Here is a 24,537-nt window from a genome sequence, read left to right as displayed (position 1 = left end):
CAGAGCCCGTGAGGCATGAGAAGCTTCTGAGAGTTTCTTTCAGGCCCAGTGTAGGCTTCAGGAGTCAACCAGAAGAATGACCTAAGTCCACATCCTCCAATATTTATCTACTGGTGGCCATCAACACTTGAAATATGGCCACACCAAATTGCCATGTGCTGTGAATGTAGAACGCATACCAGGTCTTAACAACTTAGAAAATAAATTTAACATATGTCATCAATCTTCATTGGAAGGACTGATGCTGAAGCTGAAGCTCCAATACTTCAGCCACCTGATTCAAAGAGCCGACTTATTGGTAAAGACCCTGATGCTGGGAAAGATTGAAGGCAAAAGGAAAAGGGGATGACAGAGGATGAGATGATTGGATGGCATCATTGACTCAATGGACGTGAGATTGAGCAAACTCCAGGAGATAGTGAAGGACAGGGAAGCCTTGTGTGTTGTAGTCCATGCGACTGCAAAGTCAGACATGACTTGGTGACTGAACAAAGAAGTGTTATCAATACTTTTTATACTGTTTACATGTTGAGATGATAGTTTTTTGGTTATATTGGGTTAAATAAAATGTAGTATTAAAATGAATTCCCTGTTTCTTCTTACCATTTTAATATGGCTAATAGAAAAATTTTAAATTACAAGTGCAGCTTGCAATGGATGGCACAGAACTAGACTGTCAGCCCTGAGAATCCATTGAGCCGTGCAAGGAGACACCACCCACAGAGGCTGTGGGGTGGGCCCTCGACTGGGTCTCCCAGGCCAGGAAGTTCACATGCACATCTAGACCGCCTACCACCCCCTGGTGGAGCCAACAGTGGCATCACCTCTGCCGGGCATGCAGGGTGCCAGGGCAGTGGTGGCCGTGCAGCCACAGCGAGCACTGATGCAGGGTGCCAGGGCAGTGGTGGCCGTGCAGCCACAGCGAGCACTGATGCAGGGTGCCAGGGCAGTGGTGGCCGTGCAGCCACAGCGAGCACTGATGCAGGGTGCCAGGGCAGTGGTGGCCGTGCAGCCACAGCGAGCACTGTGGAGCCTCGAGAGACGCGCCCTCATCCAGTGGTCCTGGAGGCCCGTTAGGGTGGAGAGCTTGGCGCCTGGGGTGGGTGCCAGATGGTAGAGAATTGCATGACCCAGCATCAGCGCTCTCCCCAGGCAGGTAGGCAAGACGGTAGAAAAAGGCCCAAGTAAATTATAGGCGTTACCAAAACAACGTCTGAAATGTAAGTCAAGGGTTCAAGGCTAGAAAAAGAGTAAAATTGGAGGAGAGGGATTGGGCACTGAGAGATCAGGAGAAAATGAAGGGTCCTGGGGCTGAAGTCTTGTTGAGATCGAAGAGAAGTACTGTTTCTGCAAGTCATCCCTTTACATCTCATCTATCATCCAGCAGACAGAGATGGATGACACTCACATCGCTTCCATTGACCTCACAGGGTTTTGATATTGATCCCATCTATTCAAAAAGCTCCTTAAAAAAAAAATCATCACTCAAGCCCCTCACATCTGCCCCACTTACCGATTTATCACGGGAGATCTTCTTGAAGATAACGTGGTTTGGTGCGGGCTTATTGGCCTTCATACTGGCTGCCGTGTTAACTGACCCTGGCAGTTTCTTCCACTTTAAGGTGTACGTCAGGTGTTACAGGGCTGCAGAAAGGTAGAGCCATCCTAAATATAACATCTAGAACATTATCGGAATAAAACCTACTCATGAGATACTGTGCAGGCATTAGACATTCCCTTTTACCTCGATATCCATGTTTGACTCAATAAGGCCTTTGTCTGGTTTGTATTTCACTAGTGAGCTCCTTTTTTTTTTTTTTTTTAAAGGTATTTATTTTTTCTTGATAAGCCTCATACACTTCTTAGTAAGCCTCACCAGCAAACCTCACTTCTTAGTAAAACTCACTTCAGATAGATTCCCATGAGAAGGTTTTACTTTGAGACTAAGCTTTGGTACCATCACAGTAAGCCAGATTGATTTTAAAATTCTATCTTGACGATGTATCATGGCAATTAAGGTAGAAAAAGTTCCTGCAAACCACAACCTAACCACTTCATGAATATCATTTGAAAAATCCGTTAAATCCCCTAAAAGTTCTGCTCAGCAATTTACACTAAGCAGAGTTTCTCTCTCACCATCCCCAGCTCTATCCACAACAAAGAGGCTGTCCAAGCTGTCTGAAATTCAACGCCTTCTGAGTTTCCCTAACAAGTAATGTCCGTGGAAAGTAACTGGGTCAGACTGACTGCATGAAGATGCCAGTCTCCCTGGTCCTGGCTCTTTCCTGACCTGCCCCAAGGTTCTGTGAAGGCTTTGCTGGAGGATGGTCACGTACCTTGTGCGACCAGCCGGGAGGGCCCAGGAGGTGGGGAGAAGGTGTGCGTGCCCTCCAGGGTGAGCAGACAGCCAACCCCTGTTCCGTCTACCCAGACAACTCCGCACGGGCTCTGGCTGACCGCTCAGGGGGATTTGTAGGGAACTGGGAGAGGGTGCCCCGCACCCACGTCTCAGTGTCTAGAAGCCAAATCCCATTGAAGGAGCAGAGTGGTAACTGGATTAGTGCTGAGGCGGACGGAATGGTAGCTTCAGCAGTTCTCAGCATTAGGCAAGGGCCTCTCGGTCTCCCTCCAGAGGGGCTCACGATGGGCTCGCAGGAGCCAACCAGCTTGAGCAGGGAAGGGTGGTGGGGGGGAGGGATGACAGCTAGACTAAAGCTACTTTCTATCTTAACCCACTTTGGGTTCTGGAAATAGACTGATTATCCTTTCCTCCCGCTATCACCAGGAGAAGGGATTTTCCAGAGCTCAACCAACTTGATTAAACTCAGCAGGCAGCTAATGCAACCTTGGGGGTGGGGATAGAGACAAAAAGGTCAAGGAGAAATGTCAACCTTAAGATGAATCCTGGTGTTACGCAAGCCAAACGGGTGCTATCCTTCTTCTCCTCCCCGTGTCCTATCCATTAGGTCATGAGTCCTGTCAATTTTGCCCCCGGCGTCCTCTGAATCAGTCTGGTCCTCCCACCCCCGCAGGGTCCACACCAGCCCCTCGGCTTTCCCAGACTATAATGTCTCCTGCTGTCTAAGTACATCCTTCCGAGCCCTGAGTAGCCACCCTCCCGCTTAGCATCTCACCTTGTTCTCGGCTACAGGCACAGAACTTCATTTTTGAAAAAATTATTTGTTTATTTGGCTGCACTGGGTCTTAGTTGTGAGATCTTCAGCCTTAGTTGCAGCACGTGGGATCTAGTTCCCTGACCAGGGATCGAACCTGGGCCCCCTGCATTGGGAGGTGGAGTCTTAGCCACTGGACCCCCACGGGAGTCCTAGGTACAGAGCTTTAAAGTCACACACTCCAGCCTCTGCCGCCCTTCCCCATCTCCCTGCAATGCACACCCATCATTGCTTCTGCCTGGAACCACCCTCATCTCCCATACTCCTTGATTCTTTCCACCCTTCAGACTTCAGTCACCTCCTCAGGGGAGCCTTCCCCCACCTCCAGACTAGGTTGGAGGCTCTTCTGCATTTGATGCTTGTCTGCAAGATAATTTTATGGTCTCTCGTCTCATACTTGACTCTAGGCTCCATGAGGTCAGGGACCCCACGCTGTTTTGCTTCCCCTGTTTATATTCCAGTGCCTGGAACAGAATATTCAGGGAATGAATGCAGGGCATAGTGTGGCCACTAACACGTGTGTGTTTTGGACTTGAGCTGGTGTCTCGAAATGAAGCCAGTCTAAGCAGAAAGCCAGTTCTGATGTTTGGGGTGTTAGTATCTATTGAAACACCCCACTGGCTTCCCATCTAAACCCTGCATGATCTGGGTCCCCTTTTCATAACTTTGTTCACTTTGCTCCCATCAGCAGGCCTCTTGGCTTTTCTTCAAACCTGCCTCAGGGCCTTCGTACCTACTATTTCTTCTTCTGGAACACTTTCCCCACAGATAGTCACTCGGCTCATTCCCTTTATTCCTTTGAGTCTTGACGTCACTGTCACCCTGTCCATCTATATCCTGGTGTACCACCCCATCCAACACTTCTGTCCTCCTCCTCAGCATTCCCTTCTCCTGTAGCACCTACCACCATCTAACATAGAGGAGAACTGATTAATTTCTTGTTTATTGTCTGTCCCCCACCCCACCACTGTTAGATTGTAGGTTCCAGGACTGAAGAGATTCTTGACTATTTAGTTCCTCTCCCATCTCCAGTATCTAGAATAGGGGCCTCCATAAGCTTGGAGAAAATCAATGAGTCATTGGATTGCAACAGTATGCTGGCTGGCAACAGCTGAAATTGGGAAATTCTTTGAGAATAAAAATTTAAAAATATATCTAGATAAACAGATCTAGTTCCTTAACCAGGGATCAAACCAGGATTCCCTGGGAGCAGGGAGTCTTAACCCTTGGACCACCAGGGAAGTCCCAACTTTTAAAAATTTTAACGGAGGAATGTCAGCTAAGAAATGTAAAGAGAGTGATAGAATTAGAAAAACACCACTTGATAAACTCTGACTGTACTAATTGTGCCTTTTTATTTTCTATAATTTTGATGCTCTGACACCTGGGGCTTTGCTGACCCTGGAGAGACTACCATCCCAGGGCTAGCTTTTTCCTAGTGACTGTTTTTCACATCCGTATCAGCCCACCCAGGATGGGAACACACCAAAGGCCTCCTTTCCTGCTTTGCTGGGGGTCTCACTCTGAACCATTACTGCCTTGTCCCCGTCAGTCACCCTGGGGCCAGGTGTCAGACAACTAGAGACAGCGCCTGCACCCCAGAGCCCATCGTAAGTCTGCTTATCTTGTCTCACCAGTTCTTTCTCAGGGAAACCACAAAAAACCTCTTGCCCGTGTTTTCTCCTTGATCCTTCTACCGCCCGACTGGCCCCTGGTGCTTCCATGGGTGGCCTGCCCCACTTTGGGGAACTGTAAGTAGTAAACTATCTTTTCAATAATAATGTCTTCTGAGCCACTGATCTCACCAGAGCTGAATAACAGTAAAGCTTAACACTGTAAAACACTGATGACGTTATTGACTCAGATGAGGATTCTTTCAGTCAGTTCAGTTGCTCAGTCGCGTCCGACTCTTTGCAACTCCATGGATTGCAGCACGCCAGGCCTCCCTATCCATCACCAACTCCCGGAGCTCACCCAAACTCATGTCCATCGAGTCGGTGATGCCATCCAGCCATCTCATCCTCTGTCGTCCCCTTCTCCTCCTGCTCACAATCCCTCCCAGCATCAGGGTCTTTTCCAATGAGTCAACTCTTCGCATGAGGTGGCCAAAGTATTGGAGTTTCAGCTTTAGCATCAGTTGTTCCAAAGAACACCCAGGACTGATCTCTTTTAGGATGGACTGGTTGGATCTCCTTGCAGTCCAAGGGACTCAAGAGTCTTCTCCAACACCACAGTTCAAAACCATCAATTCCTCAGTGCTCCGCTTTCTTCACAGTCCAACTTTCACATCCATATGTGACCACTGGAAAAACTATAGCCTTGACTAGACAGACCTTTGTTGGCAAAGTAATGTCTCTGCTTTTTAATATGCTATCTAGGTTGGTCATAACTTTCCTTCCAAGGAGTAAGCGTCTTTTAATTTCATGGCTGCAGTCACCATCTGCAGCGATTTTTTACTACTGGTATCAAAACCATTATGTGAAGAGTTGAAGAGGAAATGTCTGTTCCTTTGACACTAAAGTGATGCCATATGGATCAAGACTTCACAAGGTGCAAGCCTTCTGCAATCACATAACAGGGGGACCAGGCGTGGTCTGAAGTCAATCTTAGCATCTCCAAAGTGTCAACCACCGTGATGTATCATCTTAAGACAGCTGGAATCCATCAAGCCTTTAGACATCACTTCTCATTTGTAGGACATACAAAGAATAGCTAGATGAGACCACAAGAAAGCTACCAGATGAATGTAGAAAGTAGCTGGTATCTTTCATAAGTAAATGTCATAGAAAAGAGATGCACTGGATTAAAAGACAGTTAAGGGACTCAACATCCAGATGTACTGTGTGGTCCCCATTGAATAAACAGGATGCATAGACATTTTGGGCCCACTGGGAAAATCTGAATATAATCTAATAATGTGTCAGTAGTATGTTTGTTGGGGCTTCTCTAGTGGCTCAGACGGTAAAGAATCTGTCTACAATACAGGAGACCCGGGTTCAATCCCTGGGTTGGGAAGAGCCCCTGGAATATGTTTGTTATTTGACCTCAGACAGGTAGCATGGAAATTACTGGATGAGGAAGGTAGAGACTGTGACTGAACAAGGTCACAGGATGGTGTGTGCAGTATGATCACATTTTGCAAATGCACAAGTCTATGTGTGGGTATATGTGGACACGTGTGTTTTCATCCACATCATATGCAATCTTCGGGATAGGAACCAAGGAGCTGACATTGGTGGTCTGTGTGAAGGGAATGCTAGGTTTTCTTAAGAAATCTTCTCTTTTCCCTTAAAAGAAAAGAAAGAAAGAAATAAGGGAATTTCCTGATGGTCCAGTAATTGACGAGCTCTCACTGCCGGGGGCCCGGGATCAATACCTGTTGGGAAACTAAGATCCCACAAGCTGTGAGGTGCGTTTTTTTTTTTTTTTTTTTTTTTGAAGAGGAAGAAAAACGACTGGGCCCTTCTAGTGTCTCCATCAGATAGGCTGCCCTGAGCCGTGGGTGCCCCTGGGACCCCCATTCTCCTGAAGCTGTGTTAGCCCCAGGTCCCCAAGGTCTCAGTCACTGACCTGTCAGCACTGGGACAGGTAGGAGAATCTGGGGTGCACTGCACGCCAGACCTCACTCTTTTTGGAAATCATAGTCTCTGGGAGTCCCTCCCAGCCCCTGGTCTGTAATGCACTTTTCTCCGCTTGGTGAAGAATTGAGGAAAATAAGGACATTGTTGTCAGTTTTTTCATAGACCCAAATGTTTTCAATATAAAGGGTGGTTCTTTATTCTAAGGTTATGAAGTTCTAAATTTTTCTTTTTTCTTCCTTATTTGAAGTTTTAAATTTTTAAATATAAATGTCCTTCTTCTTCCTCCCCAATCTTTATAGATACATACTCTACATGCAACCAAATCTACTCATCTTAAGTACAGAGTTTGATGAAGACCCAACATTTCCGTCGCCCCTGAAGGTCCCCTGGCATACCTTTCAGTCAACTTCCCGTCCCAGGTGATCACTGATTTGCCTCCAGTCATTTGTTTTGCATTTTCTAGAATTGATTATGAATTTAAACAAAGAGTGAAAAGCTGGAATAGTATAATAATAAACACCCCCATAGTCAACACGGAGATTCAACATTTCACTGCATGTGCTCATCTCTCTCTTGCTTTTCTCCTTTTGAACCATTTGAAAGTAAACTGCAGACACACACTTTACCCATAAATATTTCAGAATGCAGCTGCTAAGCATAGGGAACAAAGTGTTCTTCCTTTTATAAAACAGAGATGAGTGTAGATGGCAGTTCAGGGAAAAAAAAAAAAATTCCTTACTTGACCAAAATGAAAAGTTTTCCAACTCTTGCTACAGTTCTTCTGGAAATTTACTGGTCTATTAATTCTCAGAGTCTAGGAACCACTCCCTGGCTATGCATTACTTGTTTCTTGCGTCAGATCCAGTGAGAAGCAGCTACAAGCCCCGCGTTTCATTTCCCAACACCAAACGCAGTGCCAGCTCGAGGGGGTGGGGGGTGGGATGTGCAGCTAAGCGTCTTAGAGGCTTTGGGGGCTAGGTGATCGTCTTAGGGGGTTATTAGGGCACATGCATGAGGGAAACTGGTTCAGTCTGCTAACCTATCAACTGCAAAATGAAAACCTGTGTCCTCAACTGCTTTAGTTTTACTGAAGCAGAGAGCACTGGACAAGTCTGAGGTTACTGTTATTTATGAAGAGTGCCAGGGAACCAGAAATACCTTAATTCCAACATGTACCCTTAGTCAACTGGCCGTAAGAATAGAGGGCTGTTGTTATGGGTTGGGCTGGCTAATATCTGAAATCCCAAGTGGAACCCCATGGGCAGAGATCCTTGAAAAACACCTAGTCTACATGCCATCCTGCCAGGGGCGGACCTTGTGTCGCGCTCCTCTACAATACCCATAGGAAGTTGTTGGATGCTTCCAGGGACGGGGAAATCACTACCACTTTTATTTGAAATAACGGGAAGTGTGAGGAAACTTTTTGTAAGGATGGAAATCAGCCTCCCTTCTACCTCTCTGCATGGGTCTAAGTTAATCCAGTCTCTTCCACATGTCAGTCTCTCCTGATTAGAATGTTGTTTGTTGTTGTTAGAATATAGGTGCTCAATCCTCATGGGCACTGAAACTCTCTCACCACTGGGGTTCTCCCCTCAGACAGATGTCAAATATCCCTCCTGAGGCATCACGCTGACAAGGGTGCCTAACACTGAAGGTTTCTGTGTGTGGGAAGCAAGTTGTACAAACGCCCCAGACTAGAGTCCTAGATGGTCATGGCTCACTGATGAGTCCACTCCAATCCTGAGAAACTAGATCCGCCTCACTGTATTCTCTTCTCCATCTGCAGAAGGAGTCAAGGAAAGGCATCAAACATACAGGGGAAACCTTGAAAAGGTCCTGATCCACTTTCCTTCGCCCTGAGGTTAGCGCTTCTTCCTTTCTGGTCCTGCCACATGGATCCCGACGCTGGAGGGGGCTTCAATGCCAACGAGCCTGGAGATGACACCATTGAGGTGCTTCCTCCTGAAGCTGAGCTGAAGCTGAAGCTCCAATATTTTTGCCACCTGATATGCAAAGAGCTGACTCACTGGAAAAGATAGAGGGCAAGAGGAGAAGGGGGCGGCAGAGGATGAGATGTTGGATGACATCACTGACTCAATGGACATGAATTTGAGCAAACTCTGGGACATGGCAAAGGACAGGGAAGCCTGGCGTGCTGCAATCCATGGGGTTGCCAAGAATCGGACACAACTTAGCAGCTGAACAACATCACCACCACCACACTGAGACGCGTACTCCTGTAGCTGAGCAAAGCTAGGCAGAGCCTTCTGGAGAAGTCTGTTACAGCGTGTCTCCCCAGACTCCCGTGTTGTAGCCCGTTTACCCCTCCGTGTGATGGTATTCAGAGGTGGGGCCGTCAAGCGAGGTCATCAGCATGGTCCTGATCTGACAGGATCACCGCTCTCCTTGCACGAACAGTCCCGTGAGCACACAGCTCAGTGGCTGCGAGGCCTCAGGATGAAGGACACCTGCCAGCATCTTCGGCCAGGACTCCCGTCTCCGGGTGTGAGACACTTCTGTTGTTTAAGCCATGTAGGCTGCAGACCTTGCAGCCTTGCAGCCCAAGATGAGCAAGACAAGGGCCCACACTTCCCTACGGAGAGATCAGAAGTTTAGAAAAAAAGAAAAAAGACACTCATCTAGCTTAAGAAATAAGTCTTTCTTCTTCAAACTCGATGTGGTGCTCATACAACACTGTGAATGCACTAAATGCCATTGTTCAGTTTAAAATGACTAATTTTATGTTAATTTCAACTTAATACATTTAAAAATAGTAGAAAAAGAAACTCATTTATTTTTACCTTGTGACCCAGTGTGTGTCTGCATGCTAAGTCACGTCAGGGGTGTCCAACTCTTTGCGAGCCTATGGACTGTAGCCCGCCAAGCTCCCATCTATGGGATCTTCCAGGCAAGAATACTGGAGTGGGTTGCCATTAAGGAAATTATTTATTTCGGCTGTGCTGGGTCTTCATTGCCACACTCGGGCTTTCTCTAGTTGTGGTTTATGGGCTTCTCGTTGCAGTGGCCTCTCTTGTTACGGAGCACAGGCTCTACGCATGCATGCTTAGCTGCTCCATGGCATGTGGGATCTTCACAGACCAAGGATTGAACCCATGTCTCCTGCATTTCAAGGCAGACTCTTAATCACTGGACCCCCAGGGAAGCCTGTCTTTTCTTTTTGCTGATTCAATTCTATTAAATAAAAACTTTAGAGTACCCACTCTGTGCTTAGCATGACCTGAAAGTCAAAGATATGGTTGATTCTGAGATCTCTGGCTTGTGCCCTCTTAGAACCTCTGCTGCCCCTTCAGGGAGTAGCAGAACCTATGGCTTTCTTTCAATTTGGCTGTGCTGGGTCTTAGCTACAGTCTGCAGGATCTTTAGTTGTGGCATGAGAACTGAGTTGCAGGATCTAGTTCCCTACCATCGACTGAACTTGGGCTCCTTGCATTGGGAACTCAGACTCTTGGCCACTGGACCTCTAGGAAGTTCCTCGTACGGTTATTTAGAAACCGGTCTGCGTACAGCCTGTCTTCTTATGGGCCTGGCTCACAAGCATACCTATCTACTGTTTAAGTCTGTCTCTCTGGAGAAACGAAGCCCAAAGCCTGACTTCCCCTGCTCTCTTCCCCAGGTCCTAGGGTGGGAGCAAATCCACTGGGCCTGGCATACAGCAGCCTCCAGGGCGAATGTTCCTAGTGGTGGTGGTGGTGGTGGTTTAGGGGCTCAGTCGTGTCCGACTCTTTGAATTCATGGACTGTGTAGCCCACGAGGGTCTCCTCTGTCCAGGAGATTTTCCAGCTAAGAATACTGGAGAAGGTTGCCATTTCCTTCTCCAGGGATCTTCCTGCCCCAGGGATCAAACCCAGGTCCCCTGCACTGTAGGCAGATTCTTTACCACTGAGCCACCAGGGAAACCCACAATGTTCGCATGTGGGATACAAACATCATTTACGTGAGGAAAGTCAACCAAATCCAGCTGGGACCTCATGTGCCAGAACTGCTGTGGAGATTCTCCTCCATGTCCCCATGCTGCTGGGCAGTGCCCCTCAGAGGCAGGCAGGGCTGCTCATGCCATCTGCTCCAGCCAGTGGGTAACAAAGGTGACCAGGTGGAGCTACAAGTGACTCCACAGACGCCTGCCTTCTTACTGCATCCTCCTCGTTTCCCCTGCTGATGGCAAAGGAACGGCCAGATAAGAGGGGGCCACCCGCTACCAGTCTCCCTGAACCCGGCTGGCTAGGCCCGCTCACACAAACGATGCTCATTTGGAACCATTACGTGTCATGGCGCTTTGTTACGCAGCAAAAACTAACTGGATCTTGACTCAAGCAAGCCAATCATAAGAAACATTGGCACCATCAGAAGAATTCGAAATGGACTGGATCCTGGATGACACTGTTGTTCTCTAGTTGCTCAGTCGTGTCCGCCTCTTTTGTGACCTCATGGACTGTGGCCCACCAGGCTCCTCTGTCCATGGGACTTTCCAAGCAACAATACTGGAGTGGGTTGCCATTTCCTTCTCCAGGGGATCTTCCTGACCCAGGGGTGGATGACACTGGGACTCTGTTAATTCTGAGGTGTAATTATGGCATGGTGTCCTTATTAGGTTGCATGCTGATCTATGGGAGCAATGTCATACTTGAGGTTTGCTGTAAAATACTCTGTCAAAATTGCTGAGAGGCAGGAAACGGGTTCCGACACTGGCATTTCCTCCACTCCTGTGGGTTCTGGATCCTCCAGACGTGGATGCTCCCATCACGCCCTTCACTCAGGGTTGGAAGATGGGAGCTCGGCCCCCAGCAGGATCCGTGAAGGAGAGCTGGGAGCAGCTGAAGGCCCCACCATGGACCAGACCATTGAGAGGATGGAGGAGCCTCTGGAGAGCATGCAGGGAAGTTCAGAGGCACAGGTGGAAACCAGAGCTCCAGGAGGCAAGAATCGTCTTGTGGATCCAAGTCCGCTGTTACTGGCACGCGCCACACATCCAACGTGTCTCCACAGAATCTATGTGAATACAGGTGCACCTCACTTTACACAGGATTTCCAAGGTTAACTGGCTTGAAAACGGGATTTCTAAGAGGCGCCTCCTGCTGCCGCACACTGTGAGCGGGCAAAGTGGAGGTCCCCGGGCACCAGTGCCCACCTGTGGGCCAGGACTCCAGAACATCTTTTTGCTTAGCTGGGAAGCTCTCCCCCAATTGTGACAGGAGACCCTTCAGCTCTGACAGAATTCGAGAGCTGCAGCTTCTGTCTTACCATCCGAGACCCCTTGTGAGAACAGGCACGACTTGCAGGTTTCCTCACTGCCCCCTTCCTCTCTCAGGGCTCCGCCCAGGCCGTGAGCTTCAAGTCCATGGTCTTGTTCCCCAAAATCATGGTTGACCGAGGCCATGCCATAGGTGTGAAGGCACACAGGTAGCTTGGCACACCTGCAAAATGCGGCCTTTCCCAGCACACATGCTCCTGGGGTCGGGGCGGGCCTCTCCGTTGCCCAGGGTCCACACAAAATTTCCTGTGTGCCATGATGTGAGGACACATCAGGGCTTTACTAGATTTGTCAGATAAAGGTGAATGTGTGCACAGTATGTGCCTTAAGACAAATACAGAACTTGATATATCACACAATTCTGGGGAATGACTGAGGGAATATAAACTTTTGCCTGTGTCAGGTGGCATATAGGATCTTAGTTCCCAGACCACAGATTGAACCCATGCCCCTTGCAGAAGAATTGCCGAGTCCTAACCACCGGACAGGAAGTTCCTGAGAATATAATTTTAAGTCTTGAACTGTCAACCTGAGACAGGCTAATGTCTGGATCAAAGCCCACTCCAGCTCCAACCAGCATGACCACTACTGCCCTGACCAATGGAACCAGGAGCACTGGGGGAGGGGCCCAGAGGACCTGAGAGACCGAGAACAGACCATGAGGTGGAGGGAAGCATGTTCCACCATGGTGGGAGCCCGCCCTGTACCCCAGCCTTGACGGCTGGGCGAGCTGAAGAGAGCAGACATGCTCCCCTGCAAAGTGAAGGAAAACAGGACCATCAGGCTACTGGCCTGCTTGCTTTCAGCCTTTCTGAAGAATGACTTACCTCCTTGAAGGTGACTGCCATGGGCTCCCCTCTTTCCACTGTCTGGCTGCCCCTGAGACTTCAGGTCATGATGGAACCCCAACTCGAGCTGCTGGACGACTGAGTGGTGATAGGCTGGACAGAGGTCCTCGGGAGCAGGGGGGGTGCTCCAGGGAGACTCTAATTTGTTATGGCACAAGGCTGCTTCTAGATATCTTGAGCTGCTCTGAATAAATCACTCCTCAGTGAGAAAATTTATGCCCCTTCAGCACAGAAGAGGCCTGGAGGCTGGGAGACTCAGACAGTTCACGATCTATCCTATGGACAGCGTCTCCAGCGTGGGGACCGGGGCTCCTACGGCCACAGTGTGGAGCACACCACACAGCTACCAAAATCCCGAAGACAGCCTTTTCTAGATTCAGTTAAGATCTGCAAGTAACATGGAACTGGAATACTGACGTTTATAGACAACAGTAACAATGAACCACGGGGTAAGGCACTGGGAAGTATTAACCATTATTTACAAATGAGTGCCAGGAAAATAAACGAAAGAAACAGCTTTTTGCCCTTAGGATGAAGAAGGATAAAATAACCACCAAGAGTCATGGAGTTTTGAAAAGTATATAACAGATTTCTTCTTTTATTTACAATCAAGTTCTGTTGGGCAACATAATTAAATAAATAAAAGATGTGCCCTGGCCTGTGAACTTCAACTCCTCTCAACGCGAGTCCTCTGGACAGCAAATGAGGGAGGCGAGGGCAGGGGAAATGGGGCACGTGAATCACCCGCCCTTGCCCTGCCCTAGCACTCACCCCCAACAACTGCCTGGAGAACAAGTATGGAAGGAAAAAAAATAAAGTGCAAATGAGTAAGTGACAAAAAATAATGGTGTTTCAGCCGCTCAAGAAACTAAATTTTTACAAACAACTAAGATGGTAAAGATCCATGGTTTTTTTTTTTTTTTAAACTTCACAGGCCAGTTTTTCCCTGGCCTTGTCACACGTCCTGAAATCTAAAGATGGCATTCCCACGCTTCCTGGAATGGGCTTCCTGCACTAAAGCACCGAGGGGGTATTGCACGTAGGCCTGGCAAAGGGGCATGACCCAGAACTGCTGGCTCGGGGATAATACCCCGGAGGCCTCCGATCCCACCCGCCAGCCACCCTCACCCCAGCGTGGCGGGAAGAAGGTGGTGGGCCGGCGGCCGGCAAGTTCCAGGTGATTCGGGAAATCAGTCTTCGCTGACTGACAGCACACCCGCTCTTCTGGAAAAAGTGTTTTGCGCTTCCTCTGCTACCGCTGCCCCCAGTTTTTTTTTTTTTTTTAATGAAACAGATTTATTTCTTAGTCAAGAAATAAATATGTAGAACTGTTGGCGGCAGGGCTAGGGAGAGGCAGTTTTGAAGGACAGTTGCTTTCCAAGAACACTTCGGGAGAGCTAGGGAATTCCAACAGCGATCAGATGAGACCAGAGTAAGAGCCTCTAATACAGACACAGAGCAGCAGGGAGGACCCCAGGCCCACGTCTCCTCAGAGACCAGGGCAGCCCCCACAGGCTACCTGAGGGTGGGGGGGCGGGGGGGGGTGGTTCCTGTTCCGGTTTCTGTTGATCCGATGATTAAAGCAGGTTCCCTGGGAAAACGACCCAAGGTGACAGGACATGCATCAGGACAGGACGGACCCTGGAGGATGGGAGAAAGCATGGGGGAGGACCAACGCCCCGGCGTGGGGGCGCCTTTGGCACTGCCGCCCAGGAGGAGCGCGCGGGCGCCCGCGCGGCCCGCACTGAGGTATGCGAGACGGGCGCCAGTAGTGTTGTTTCCCCCTCGAATCAGGGCAGGACCCCGAGCCCCTGGCTGAGGGACCGCAGTGTCAGTGTCTGCAGTGTTAACTCTTTCAGGCTGGGAGGGGCCTCAGCCGCGACCCTCAGGAACCCTGATTGCAGGCAGGCCTCAGGGCCCCGGCTCAAGCTCTTCTCGGGAGGTCAAAGCCACACCCAACACGCCACCTGCCAGGACAGAGCCGTGGGGCCCGCCTGCTCCTCCAGCTCCAGATCGCTCTCTCCCGACGAGGGGCTGTCAATACTCCGACCACAGCACAGCCTTACTTCCTTTGTCCACAGTGACCACGTGGGAGCCGGCGGGGGACCAGGCCACCGCGTTGATGGACGAGCTTCAAAGGGAGAGGTGGGGACATGGGTGAGACCTCAGTGAGCCGAGCGCCAGGCTCCCTCCAGGGCTCTCTCGCCAGCAGGGAGGCAGTCAGGCCTGTCCCAGCACCCGGTTTAACGCCAGTGTGGCCCCCCACGCACAGGCAGGCGCTCACAGAGCAGAACTAGGAGGAATCACGGTGGGCAGTTTAGGAAGAAAGGGAGCCAGGCCTCATCACGTTTGCCCTCAGGGAGTAGCTCTGAGTGAATTAAGAGCCACACCGCAGCCTCTGAGGAGCACCTCAGGGCGCCTGGCACTGGACGGGCAGTGAGTGGTGGCCCCAGGCCTGCCTTCTCAGCAGCAGCTGAGCTTGTGGGGACAGGACGAAGCTGAGAGAGAAAGGCGCCTGGGGGAAAGTATGCGAAAACCAGTGGTCACAAGCAGTCAACTTCCTGAGGAAAGGGACTAGGAGGGAGACAGGGCCGCAGAGAGGGAGGAGAGCAGTGAAGGGGCGGGAGGAAGCGGGGGCGCACACATGATCCAAGAGGCAGAACGCGGGCTCCAAGCCTTTTTCCAGTGGCCGCCCTAACTGGAACGTCCTGGAACATAAATGAGCAGGACCCAGGGGTCTGCGGTCCGGTGAGAACGGCCCCAGCTTCTCTGCACTGACCTCACCAGCAGCAGAGCACCCGAGTGGACATGGCCCTCGTAGGGTCGACCCGGGCCCACGCCCAGGAGAGCACTGGCCCCTGGGATGGAGCCACAAGCCTGCTCAGCGCCTCAGAGGGGCTGCTGTCTCACCTGTGGTGCTTTGAGAGGACCTTCTCCACTTTCCCAGACAGCACGTTCCAGATGTACAGCGAGCCCTCGGCCGCGCCCGCTGCTACATAACTGCCGTCAGGGCTAGAGGACACACAAGAGAAACGGCGTCCGTCACCCACTCTCAAGTCAACGTCCTCACACGGACCTCTCCCCAGGAAGTCAAGGTTTGCTCTTCGCTTACGAGTCAAACTCATGACCACTTCTGAGTACCCAGGAACCCCGAGATGCTATTCACAGCCATTTTGGCTGAAGCTGCTAGACCGTTATCTGGCCTCACTGGCTACTGAGAAATGGTGCCACCGCAGTACTTCTGGGGGGCACAAGCCCCCAGTCATCTCGAGCACACAGGGAGGTCAAAGGCAACCCCAAGTGGTGAAGGGTTTCCCTCAGCTGGTGGACTGCCTGGTCACACGGTTCAGCGAAAGCAGAAAAGGAACAACGTGTGGACTGTGGAGGACCTTCTCCACAGTACCGGCCCTGACCCTGGCAGTGTGTCTGTGAGAACGGCCACACTCAGACGGGAGAACAGGAAAGGGAGGGAGCCATTCCGCTGTGCTCCAAGAGACTCCCCACCCTTCCCGAAAAGCTCTCAGAGCCCTACGGTAACGAGTAGACAGAGGTGAACAAACCAGTCCATCACCGCAGCTTCCGGGATGGCACACGTTCTCAGTCACAGAAGGGACGCTTTAGAAAGAGGGAGTGACAGCAACGTCCAGGACTGAACTTGCAGGTTTGCTCCCGGACACTTGCTCGCATGGAGACACTGTACAGATTCAGCTCATTTCCAGTGGGAGGAGGCCCCTGCTCTAAACTGAGATGAGCGGTGCTGGGGTGGGCAGGCTGGGGCAGGAGGCGCGCCTCCCCACTAACCTGAACACAGCTCTCGTCCAGTCGGAGCCGCACTTGAAGCCTGGCGCGCTGAAACAGACGACGACACCGTTACCCCAGAGTCCACGCCACTCAGGGCGTGAGCACAGGCAGGCCTCCGGAAACCCCACCAGAGTGTCTTCAGTTACCTGAATGTCTGTCTGACAGCATTTATTCGTAGGTCTATAATTTTCAGCAGGTCATCTCGAGAGCAGCTGAGGAGTTCAGTTCTTTCTGGATTTAAGTCCAGGGCAGTGATCTTTCCCAAGAGCTCCATCTCTCGGACAATACTCTCTGATCTACAAAAAAGATGGAAGATCTGAGAAAATGTAACAGAAAGGTCAGAACTTCCCCATTCCAAGCAGATTGGCATGCCATAGAGCAGGAAAGGTAGTCAATTCAACGAGAACGTACTACTCTTCAAGGACAGCAGAAGCGCTCCAAACCTCACACAAACAACCTCAGCCTCGGCTTTTATAATTTTGCCATCAACAGATTCTATTAAGTAGTTGTATCAGAACTCTGAAACTGGTAAGAATTAATTTCCTTGCTCATTTCTGAAATACAGTAATTGCCGATCAGAGCTTCTGATCAGTATGAACTAAGTAGGGCTACTGTTTAATTTGTATTACTTCAATTTTATCATTTCAGCTTATCCAAAGAGATGTAAATCTGCTTTAGTGGGTCTGGGCTGCCTTCTATGGACAAGTGTGGACTCTCCCGGGAATCCTGCCGTACAAAGTTCAACTCCCAGGCCTTCCAACCCATCCTGGCAACTCTAGACACGGAGCCTGGACACCTGGCCACCTCTTCTTCTTCCTTTTCTTCTCCCAGTTCTCCTCTGGGCCGCGGTCCATGCCAGGTCTGTGAACAGCAATCCTGGACTGGGCCCTGCTGGTGATACAGCCAAAGGAGCTACAAACCCTTCTGTGGTCACTGTGTTGTAAACTTTCAATGAAAAGATTTCCTATCCCAAACCACAATGAAGTAAGAGAGTTTACTTTATTGCTGCTGCTCCACCTCCTAGGACTCGGGGCCTTCATCTGTTAAATTAGGGGATGGACCAGGAGCCTTTTAACATCCAGTTTAGCTCTATAATTCCATACTTCAGTTCAACTGTCAGCCAACCAGTACACCTGAAACTAATCACCAGTTACCCACTTCTAACCAACCCAGTCTCATCCTGACTAGACACCTCCCCTTTTACTCCCCACACCTGGCCCATCACCGAGACCTCAGCTTTCTTTCCATTTCCAGCCACTCAGCTCTCCTGACAGCTCCCTGGGCGCTGCCGTTCTGTCGTTTCACACACCAGCTCTGATAAATCCACTCTCATGTCTTCAAAGTCCTCCTGTGAGGATGTCTCAATTTCTCTCCCATCCAACTTCTCAAAAATTCCGTTTTCCCAAATACTCTATTAGAAGCTGCCAATTAATGCCCTTTTCTGAATATGTTCACTGCATCCTCTCCCTAAATCTGTCATTTATTCTCCACATCTAGTCTGTAAGGAGCTCCATCTGAAGTCTCCCAGGAACCGACTCCAGCTCCACATCGCCCTCTACTGCCCTGAGTTCAGCTCCTCAAGACTTCAGTGACGTCCCTGCTCCTCAGACACCCTCTAAAACTGCCAATGTAATCTACCAGACTCTAGCAAAGGAATCTCTGGCTAAACACCCGACAGCTTATAAGATCAAGTCATTCATCAATGGCGTCCAAAGCCTGCGGCAATCCGATCCTACCCACCCTGTCAGTCTCGTCTGCCCTCGCCTGACTCGCTGCCCTCTGGGGCTCTTCTCTAGACTCATCTTGAGAGACAGTCTTTAACGTCCTTGGACAGCGGTGCCCAGCCCTGCTTCAGCACACCCTGCAGACTTGTATGGCGGTCTCCCCAGTTACACTTGAATCTACCTGACAACCTAGTTGTTCACCTGTTTACCTAGCAGCCAGCAAAGTGACTAGTGAGGACACAGGGCGTGACGACTGTGACGTTCTACTTCAGGGTAAAGACTATCCAACGGGGAAGATAATGTCGACTGCAGCCCGTCTCTGCCATTTCCAGGGCAGAAGCACAACCCACACACGAGACACCATCACAGTTCTGCCCTCTCATCTGCCTCCCCACCAGGCTCGTGGGAGTTTTACCGGATGTCCCAGAAACGAATTTTCTTGTCAAAATGCCCGCTCATCACACACTGCTCTGTGCAGACAATGTCATTGCAGCTGGATCCCGCAAATACCGTCTTTATGCCTGAAAGAAAACCGAACACGAGCAGTCAAGCAGAGACCCCTCCGTGGCTGCGCACCGAGCACCGCTGCCCTCTCACCCTTACTTAGGTCATCAGAACCATTTATTTAAACGAAGCTTCAAACTTGGAAAACAGTCCCTACATCATCGCCACCCAACATGAGACCAGACTCGAAATTCAAAGTGTATCACACTAGATGTGGGCTTTAACACAGAAACAAATGGCTCCGCGATTAGTATCGAATCGTTCACAGACACAGAGACTGAATTTCCTCACAGACTTTGCTGCGTAGATCCCAGAGTTTGAGGGTCCGGTCGTGACTTCCAGAAACGATGCGCGCGTTGTCCAGCAGGAACTTGGCAGACAGCACTTTGCCACTGTGTCCCGTGAGCGTGTGCTAGGAGACAGAACAGCCAGGGTGAGCCTCTGGGCGCAGCACTGGGAGTCAGGGGCCAACTGCCCGGGAGCCAGTGCCTCCAAACACCCTGAGGTTCAGTCAGGAGAACTGAGACAGAAGGACAAGCGGCTCAGGGAAACACCCAGGAAGCCTGTTTCTGGGTACTTCCCACGGATGAGGTATCAAGAAGAAGAGATGAATCTCCCATCATAAATAAAAGTTAAAAAAAAAAAAAGGTAATAGAAAAATAAAAAATCCAGCACCACTAGAGCAAACTTCACACGACCACATCCTCAGAATAAGGGAAGAGCAGGCAGAGGGCCCAAACAGACATTTTTCCAAAAAACACACACCAGATGGCCAACAGATATATGAGAAACGTAAGCTGGTGGAGCCACTAAGAAAACTGTACGAAAAAGCCCTCCAAAAATTAAAAAAACTGAAACCCCATATGACCCACCAATTCTATTTCTGGGTACTTTTTCCAAAGAAAACAAAACCACTAATTTGAAAAGATACATGCACCCCTATTTTCACTGCAGCATTAATCACAACAGTTAAGATACGGAAGCAAGTTAAGTGCCCAGTGGTAGACAAATGAATAAAGACACGGTAAATATATACAATGGAGTATCGAGTCATAAAAAAAGAATGAAATTTTGCCATCTGTGAAAACATGGAGGAACCTAGATGGTATTATGCTAAGTGAAATGAGTCAGACAGACACGAATACCTTACAATTTTACTTATATGAGGGATCTAAAAACCAAATTTAACACCATACAAAACAGAAACAGACTCAGATACAGAGAACATACTGATGGTTGTGGGGGGAGTGGGGGGTATGAGAAAAAAGATGAGCGAGATTAAGAAGTACAAACTCCCAGTTACAAAAGGATTCACAGGGATGGGATCTGCAGCCCGGGAGTACAGTTAATAATACTGCAATGACTCCGCTGACAGATGATAGCTGGATGTATGGTGATGATCGTTTGGCAATGTATAGGAATAATGAACTGCAATTTTGTGCATCTGGGACTAACAGTGTGGTAGGTCAATTTGAAAAAAAAAGGACGCATAAAAGAAGTATAATGAAGTACTCAGTAAAGGCTCTACTAAAGACAGCACACAGAACGCAAATAAAAACAGGATACCTGCGTTTAGTCTTATCAGCCAACGAAATGGAAAAGAACGATGCATACACAAATGGTATCTATTTAATATTATTAGATTTACGCTGCCTCTTTCATCTTGTGTATTACAGAAAAATAACGTTTGTCTTCTCCTAAGCGTTAAAACAAAAATACATGTAGAAACTTCCTGAATCTGCATCCTCTATAGAGGCTAATTACACAACTTCAAAAAGGGGGGAGGGGATAAGCACCTTCTTGAAATAAGCTCTATTACAGATACTTGTCTGTACTATTCTTGCCATTTTCTGGAAGTCTGAATTATAAAAAGTCAGTTTCCTATTTAAAGTCAGACCAGGCAGGATCACTGGAGGTATAATTTATAAAAGGAAACATAGGACTCTTTAAATAAACAATTTAGACTTCCAGGAGTTTTTCAATCAGAGGTCTCAGCCTGAAACGTCAGACCACAGCCACAGAGTCCAGTATTCCCAACAATCCCATCTTTTTGTGACCAGCTGTGGGGTGCCAGCCATGGCATCTCCCCTGAGTGGCCAAGGAACGCAGCACTGAGTCGTAACTGAGGATCGCTGCCCTCTACCCATCCCTGCACTACTGGAGCCCAAGGGGAGAGCCGGCTGGGGGTGGCAGGGATGCCAGGAAAAGATTTGGGGAGTCAGCCCCTTTCCTATTTCTCAACATGGATCAACATATTTACGTGTGGAAATCTCAGAGGCTCAGAAGGCATTCAGGTATTCACCAGTGTTTTTTTATAATTTTTTTTTAAAGGGGCTTTTTTTTTTGATGAAGGATTTTAGTTCCCCAACCAGGAACTGAACCTGGGCCCTTGGCAGTGACTGGTTCGCCAGGGAATACCATCCTCACCACCCCAAAAAGCAGCTTCTGAAAGACCCTAATATACTTACTGTAACTGCTACCTTCCTGGGTTTCACTCCAAATCCCTGAGCTGAGATCTCAAAGTTGAGAGTTAACATTTTAGAAACCAACCTTCCCTCTCTGCCCGGTAGAACAACTGCACACTATCACAGGAGCAGAAAACTCAGGGCGGCATGTGCTTCCCCTTTTAGAAAGGGAAGTCTGCCCGGACTCCCCGACTCCTTCCTCTCACGTTTAAACCTCTGAAGCTGGAACAGCATCCTACAGTCGCGGCCAGCCAGGTGGCAGCCACGCTGAGGCTGTGTGACAACTCCCTACTGATCCTTCTGAAAAGATCAAGAAAGCTCTAGCAACAAAGCTTATGTTAAGTACAGTACATTTAACCTGCTCTACTGAGCAATGCTCAGTAGATGTCATCTAATCTGCACAAACCCTGGGGAGAGACCAAAAACTCATGCAGGTACTTCTCATGCTATGTAAGCTGTTAGTAAAAAACTATTTCACCAAAAATTTAAAATCACTTTTCACACACACAGGGAGGAAAAGACACTGCTCATTAAGTGGGCAATGCCAATGCACTCATTGTGCTGACCCTGCTAAGTCGCTTCAGTCGTGTCTGACTGTGTGACCCCATAAACAGCAGCCCACCAGGCTCCCCAGTCCCTGGGATTCTCCAGGCAAGAACACTGGAGTGGGTTGCCATTTCCTTCTCCAATGCATGAAAGTGAAAAGTGAAAGTGAAGTCGCTCAGTCGTGTCCGACCCTCAGCGATCCCATGGACTGCAGCCTTCCAGGCTCTTTTCCAGGCAAGAGTACTGGAGTGGGGTGCCATTGCCTTCTCCGTGTGCTGACCCTAACTACATGTTAATATGGAAATATCCCTACATATTTATCCACTACATTTTTGCTTGTTTCTGTACACTTTTTTCCCTCCATTGGAGTATAACTGCTTTACAATGTTGTTTTAGTTTTGTAACCCACTGCATTCAAAACCACATAGCCTGGGAATCCTCTTTTAACTTCACAGCACAAGCAATTTTCCATGTGACAGCTGAAAATACACAGTCTGGGGTTCCCGCTGTTTGGCCAGAATACCCTGGGTCTCTAAGTCTATAAAACACTAATCTCTTCCTCATGCTGCTTAGAAGGGTGACCCGTGCACACGCACACAGTTGACCCTCTAGAGTTTTTGTAATGTAATTAATATAGGCAAACAGTCTATAATAGGTAAAAGGTCTTCAAGTAATGAGATTATAATCTAATTGAAACTTCCTTGGCCAGCAGACACCTAGATCCCTTTAAAAGTTTCACAATCAGAAATGATACTGCAATGAACATCTATGATTATAAGGCTTCCTTGTGACTTATTTCCTAGCTTTTCACATGTGTTACTTCTAAAAACTCTGGATTTCTGTTTATCTTGTTCTTGTCCAGTCAGAAAAACCTCAATGAAGCTAGCTAGTTCCATCTCCATGCTCTCAATGGTATGGAATGTAGCTCCTGCAAAGAGATCCAACCAGTCCATTCTAAAGGAAATCAGTCCTGAAATTCATTGGAAGGACTGATGTTGAAACTGAAACTCCAATACTTTGGCCACCTGATGCGAAGAGCTGACTCATTTGAAAAGACCTTGATGCTGGGAAAGATTGAAAGCGGGAGGAGAAGGGGATGACAGAGGACGAGACGGTTGGATGGCATCACCGACTCAATGGACATGAGTCTGAGTAAACTCCAGGAGCTGGTGATGAACAGGGAGGCCTGCTAAAGTCCATGGGGTCACAAAGAGTCGGACACAACTGAGTAATGGAACTGCACTGAAGTGATTCACTTAAAAATTGATTTTTAAGTTAATTTAAGTGGATCAGATTTATTTCCAATTCTTTTACCCATTCAGTATTTTTGACACTTATTAGTATCTAACGTTTAATTTCTGGAACTTCCCTGGTAGCACAGTGGATAAAAATCCACCTGCCAATGCAGGGGACGTGGGTTCGAGCCTTGGTCTAGGAAGATTCCACATGCTGGAGAGCAACTAAGCCTGTGCGCCCCAACTACTGAGCCCCCACACCCTAGAGCCTGTGCTCCGCAACAAGAGAATCCACCACGAAGAGAAGCCCACACACAAGGAAGTGCTGTCTTTGCTCGCTTCAACTGGAGAAAGCTCGAGCAAAGACCCAGAACAGCCACACAAAAAAAGTTTAACATTTAACTTCTAACACTACTTCAAGGTTTTATCTTCCTCTTTCAGAGCCGACATGGGCTCTGAAGTCAGAGCAGCCCGAGTCTCCCAGCAGAGCGCTCTCTGTCCTCGGGCTCTGCACGGCCTGCCCCGTGCTGCAGGGCCGCCCACGACGCAGGCAGTAACCATCAACGGCAACTAAGACAAGTGACCTCAGAGAAATGCAGACCTTGATGAGGAGGTTTCTGAAATAAAAACCATCATCTGAGAGTCAGTCCACAATGAGGCCCTTTATCCACATCAGCGTTACAGAAGTCGACAGGGCAGCTTCTTCAACCCAGTTCCTCAGTTTTACACTCATCTTTTGAGTTTTTTTTTTTCTGGCTTTCCTGGACGTTCAGATGGTAAAGCGTTTGCCTGCAATGCGGGAGACCCAGGTTCGATCCCTGGGTTGGGAAGATCCCCTGGAGTAGGAAATGGCAACCCTGTCCAGTATTCTTGCCTGGAGAATCCCCGTGGACGGAGGAGCCTGGTGGGCTACAGTCCATGGGGTCACAGAGTCGGACACGACTGAGCAACTTCACTTTAAGATTTTTTCGGCAGTTGCAAACACCCCGCCGTGAAAGGCGTCCTCTGCAAGGGACCCCTTCAGTGCCAGGCTGTTTCTAGGCCCCCTTTCCTGATGGGATTTAAAGCAAGCACTTGCCCAGCCTCCCCAGCCTTCTGGTCTCGCCCAACACCACCCCTCAGCATACGAGCTGAGGAGACGCCGACCAGGGCTTGGATCTCGTGTTTCAGAACACGGATGCCCATTCAAGCCCGCTAACATCCTCTGCGAACTAAAGAAGCCAGAGCCTCCTGGACAGGGAGCCTACTTACTTCCTGGGCCCTGGTAAGGGTTTCATGTGGTTTCTGCGGGCATAGGAACCTGCTAAAAAGGCCTCCTGACCTCCGTCATACATTTACCGAGTGAGCAGGCATGGCTGTGAGCCCTGGTCCAGCACAGGCGGCTACAAGGC

The 24,537-nt window shown here is 49.1% G+C and overlaps 2 protein-coding genes and 1 non-coding gene across 9 annotated transcripts in view; all 3 read right to left on the bottom strand.

The window, feature by feature from the left end:
* SAG (S-antigen visual arrestin) overlaps positions 1-13,996 on the bottom strand; it is a 42,199-nt gene extending 28,203 nt beyond the window's left edge. Inside the window, exons 1-3 of the mRNA XM_070368505.1 lie at positions 9,556-13,996; positions 5,148-9,347; positions 1,514-1,644 (exon numbers count right to left, since the gene is read on the bottom strand). Of these exons, the coding sequence (XP_070224606.1) occupies positions 1,514-1,576 (63 nt within the window). The 5' untranslated portion in view covers positions 1,577-1,644; positions 5,148-9,347; positions 9,556-13,996. The remainder of the gene's footprint in view (positions 1-1,513; positions 1,645-5,147; positions 9,348-9,555) is intronic.
* Positions 13,997-14,139: 143 nt separating this feature from the next.
* Positions 14,140-24,537, bottom strand: part of ATG16L1 (autophagy related 16 like 1) — a 43,504-nt gene continuing 33,106 nt past the window's right edge. For all 7 annotated transcript variants that reach the window (XM_070368497.1, XM_070368499.1, XM_070368498.1 and 4 more), the window contains 6 exons: positions 19,192-19,312; positions 18,812-18,917; positions 16,819-16,968; positions 16,673-16,720; positions 15,782-15,883; positions 14,140-15,002 (listed from right to left, as the gene is read on the bottom strand). In XM_070368497.1, the coding sequence (XP_070224598.1) occupies positions 14,909-15,002; positions 15,782-15,883; positions 16,673-16,720; positions 16,819-16,968; positions 18,812-18,917; positions 19,192-19,312 (621 nt within the window). In that variant the 3' untranslated portion in view covers positions 14,140-14,908. The remainder of the gene's footprint in view (positions 15,003-15,781; positions 15,884-16,672; positions 16,721-16,818; positions 16,969-18,811; positions 18,918-19,191; positions 19,313-24,537) is intronic.
* Positions 20,888-21,149, bottom strand: LOC138987349 (small Cajal body-specific RNA 6). Its single transcript, XR_011463834.1, has one exon. It is a non-coding gene; the product is annotated as a small Cajal body-specific RNA 6 (non-coding RNA).

The sequence above is a fragment of the Bos mutus genome, chromosome 3, assembly GCF_027580195.1.
Source record: "Bos mutus isolate GX-2022 chromosome 3, NWIPB_WYAK_1.1, whole genome shotgun sequence".
Taxonomy (NCBI): domain Eukaryota; kingdom Metazoa; phylum Chordata; class Mammalia; order Artiodactyla; family Bovidae; genus Bos; species Bos mutus.
Note: the sequence above shows the minus strand (reverse complement) of the source record. Positions and strands in the feature narration are given on the sequence as shown.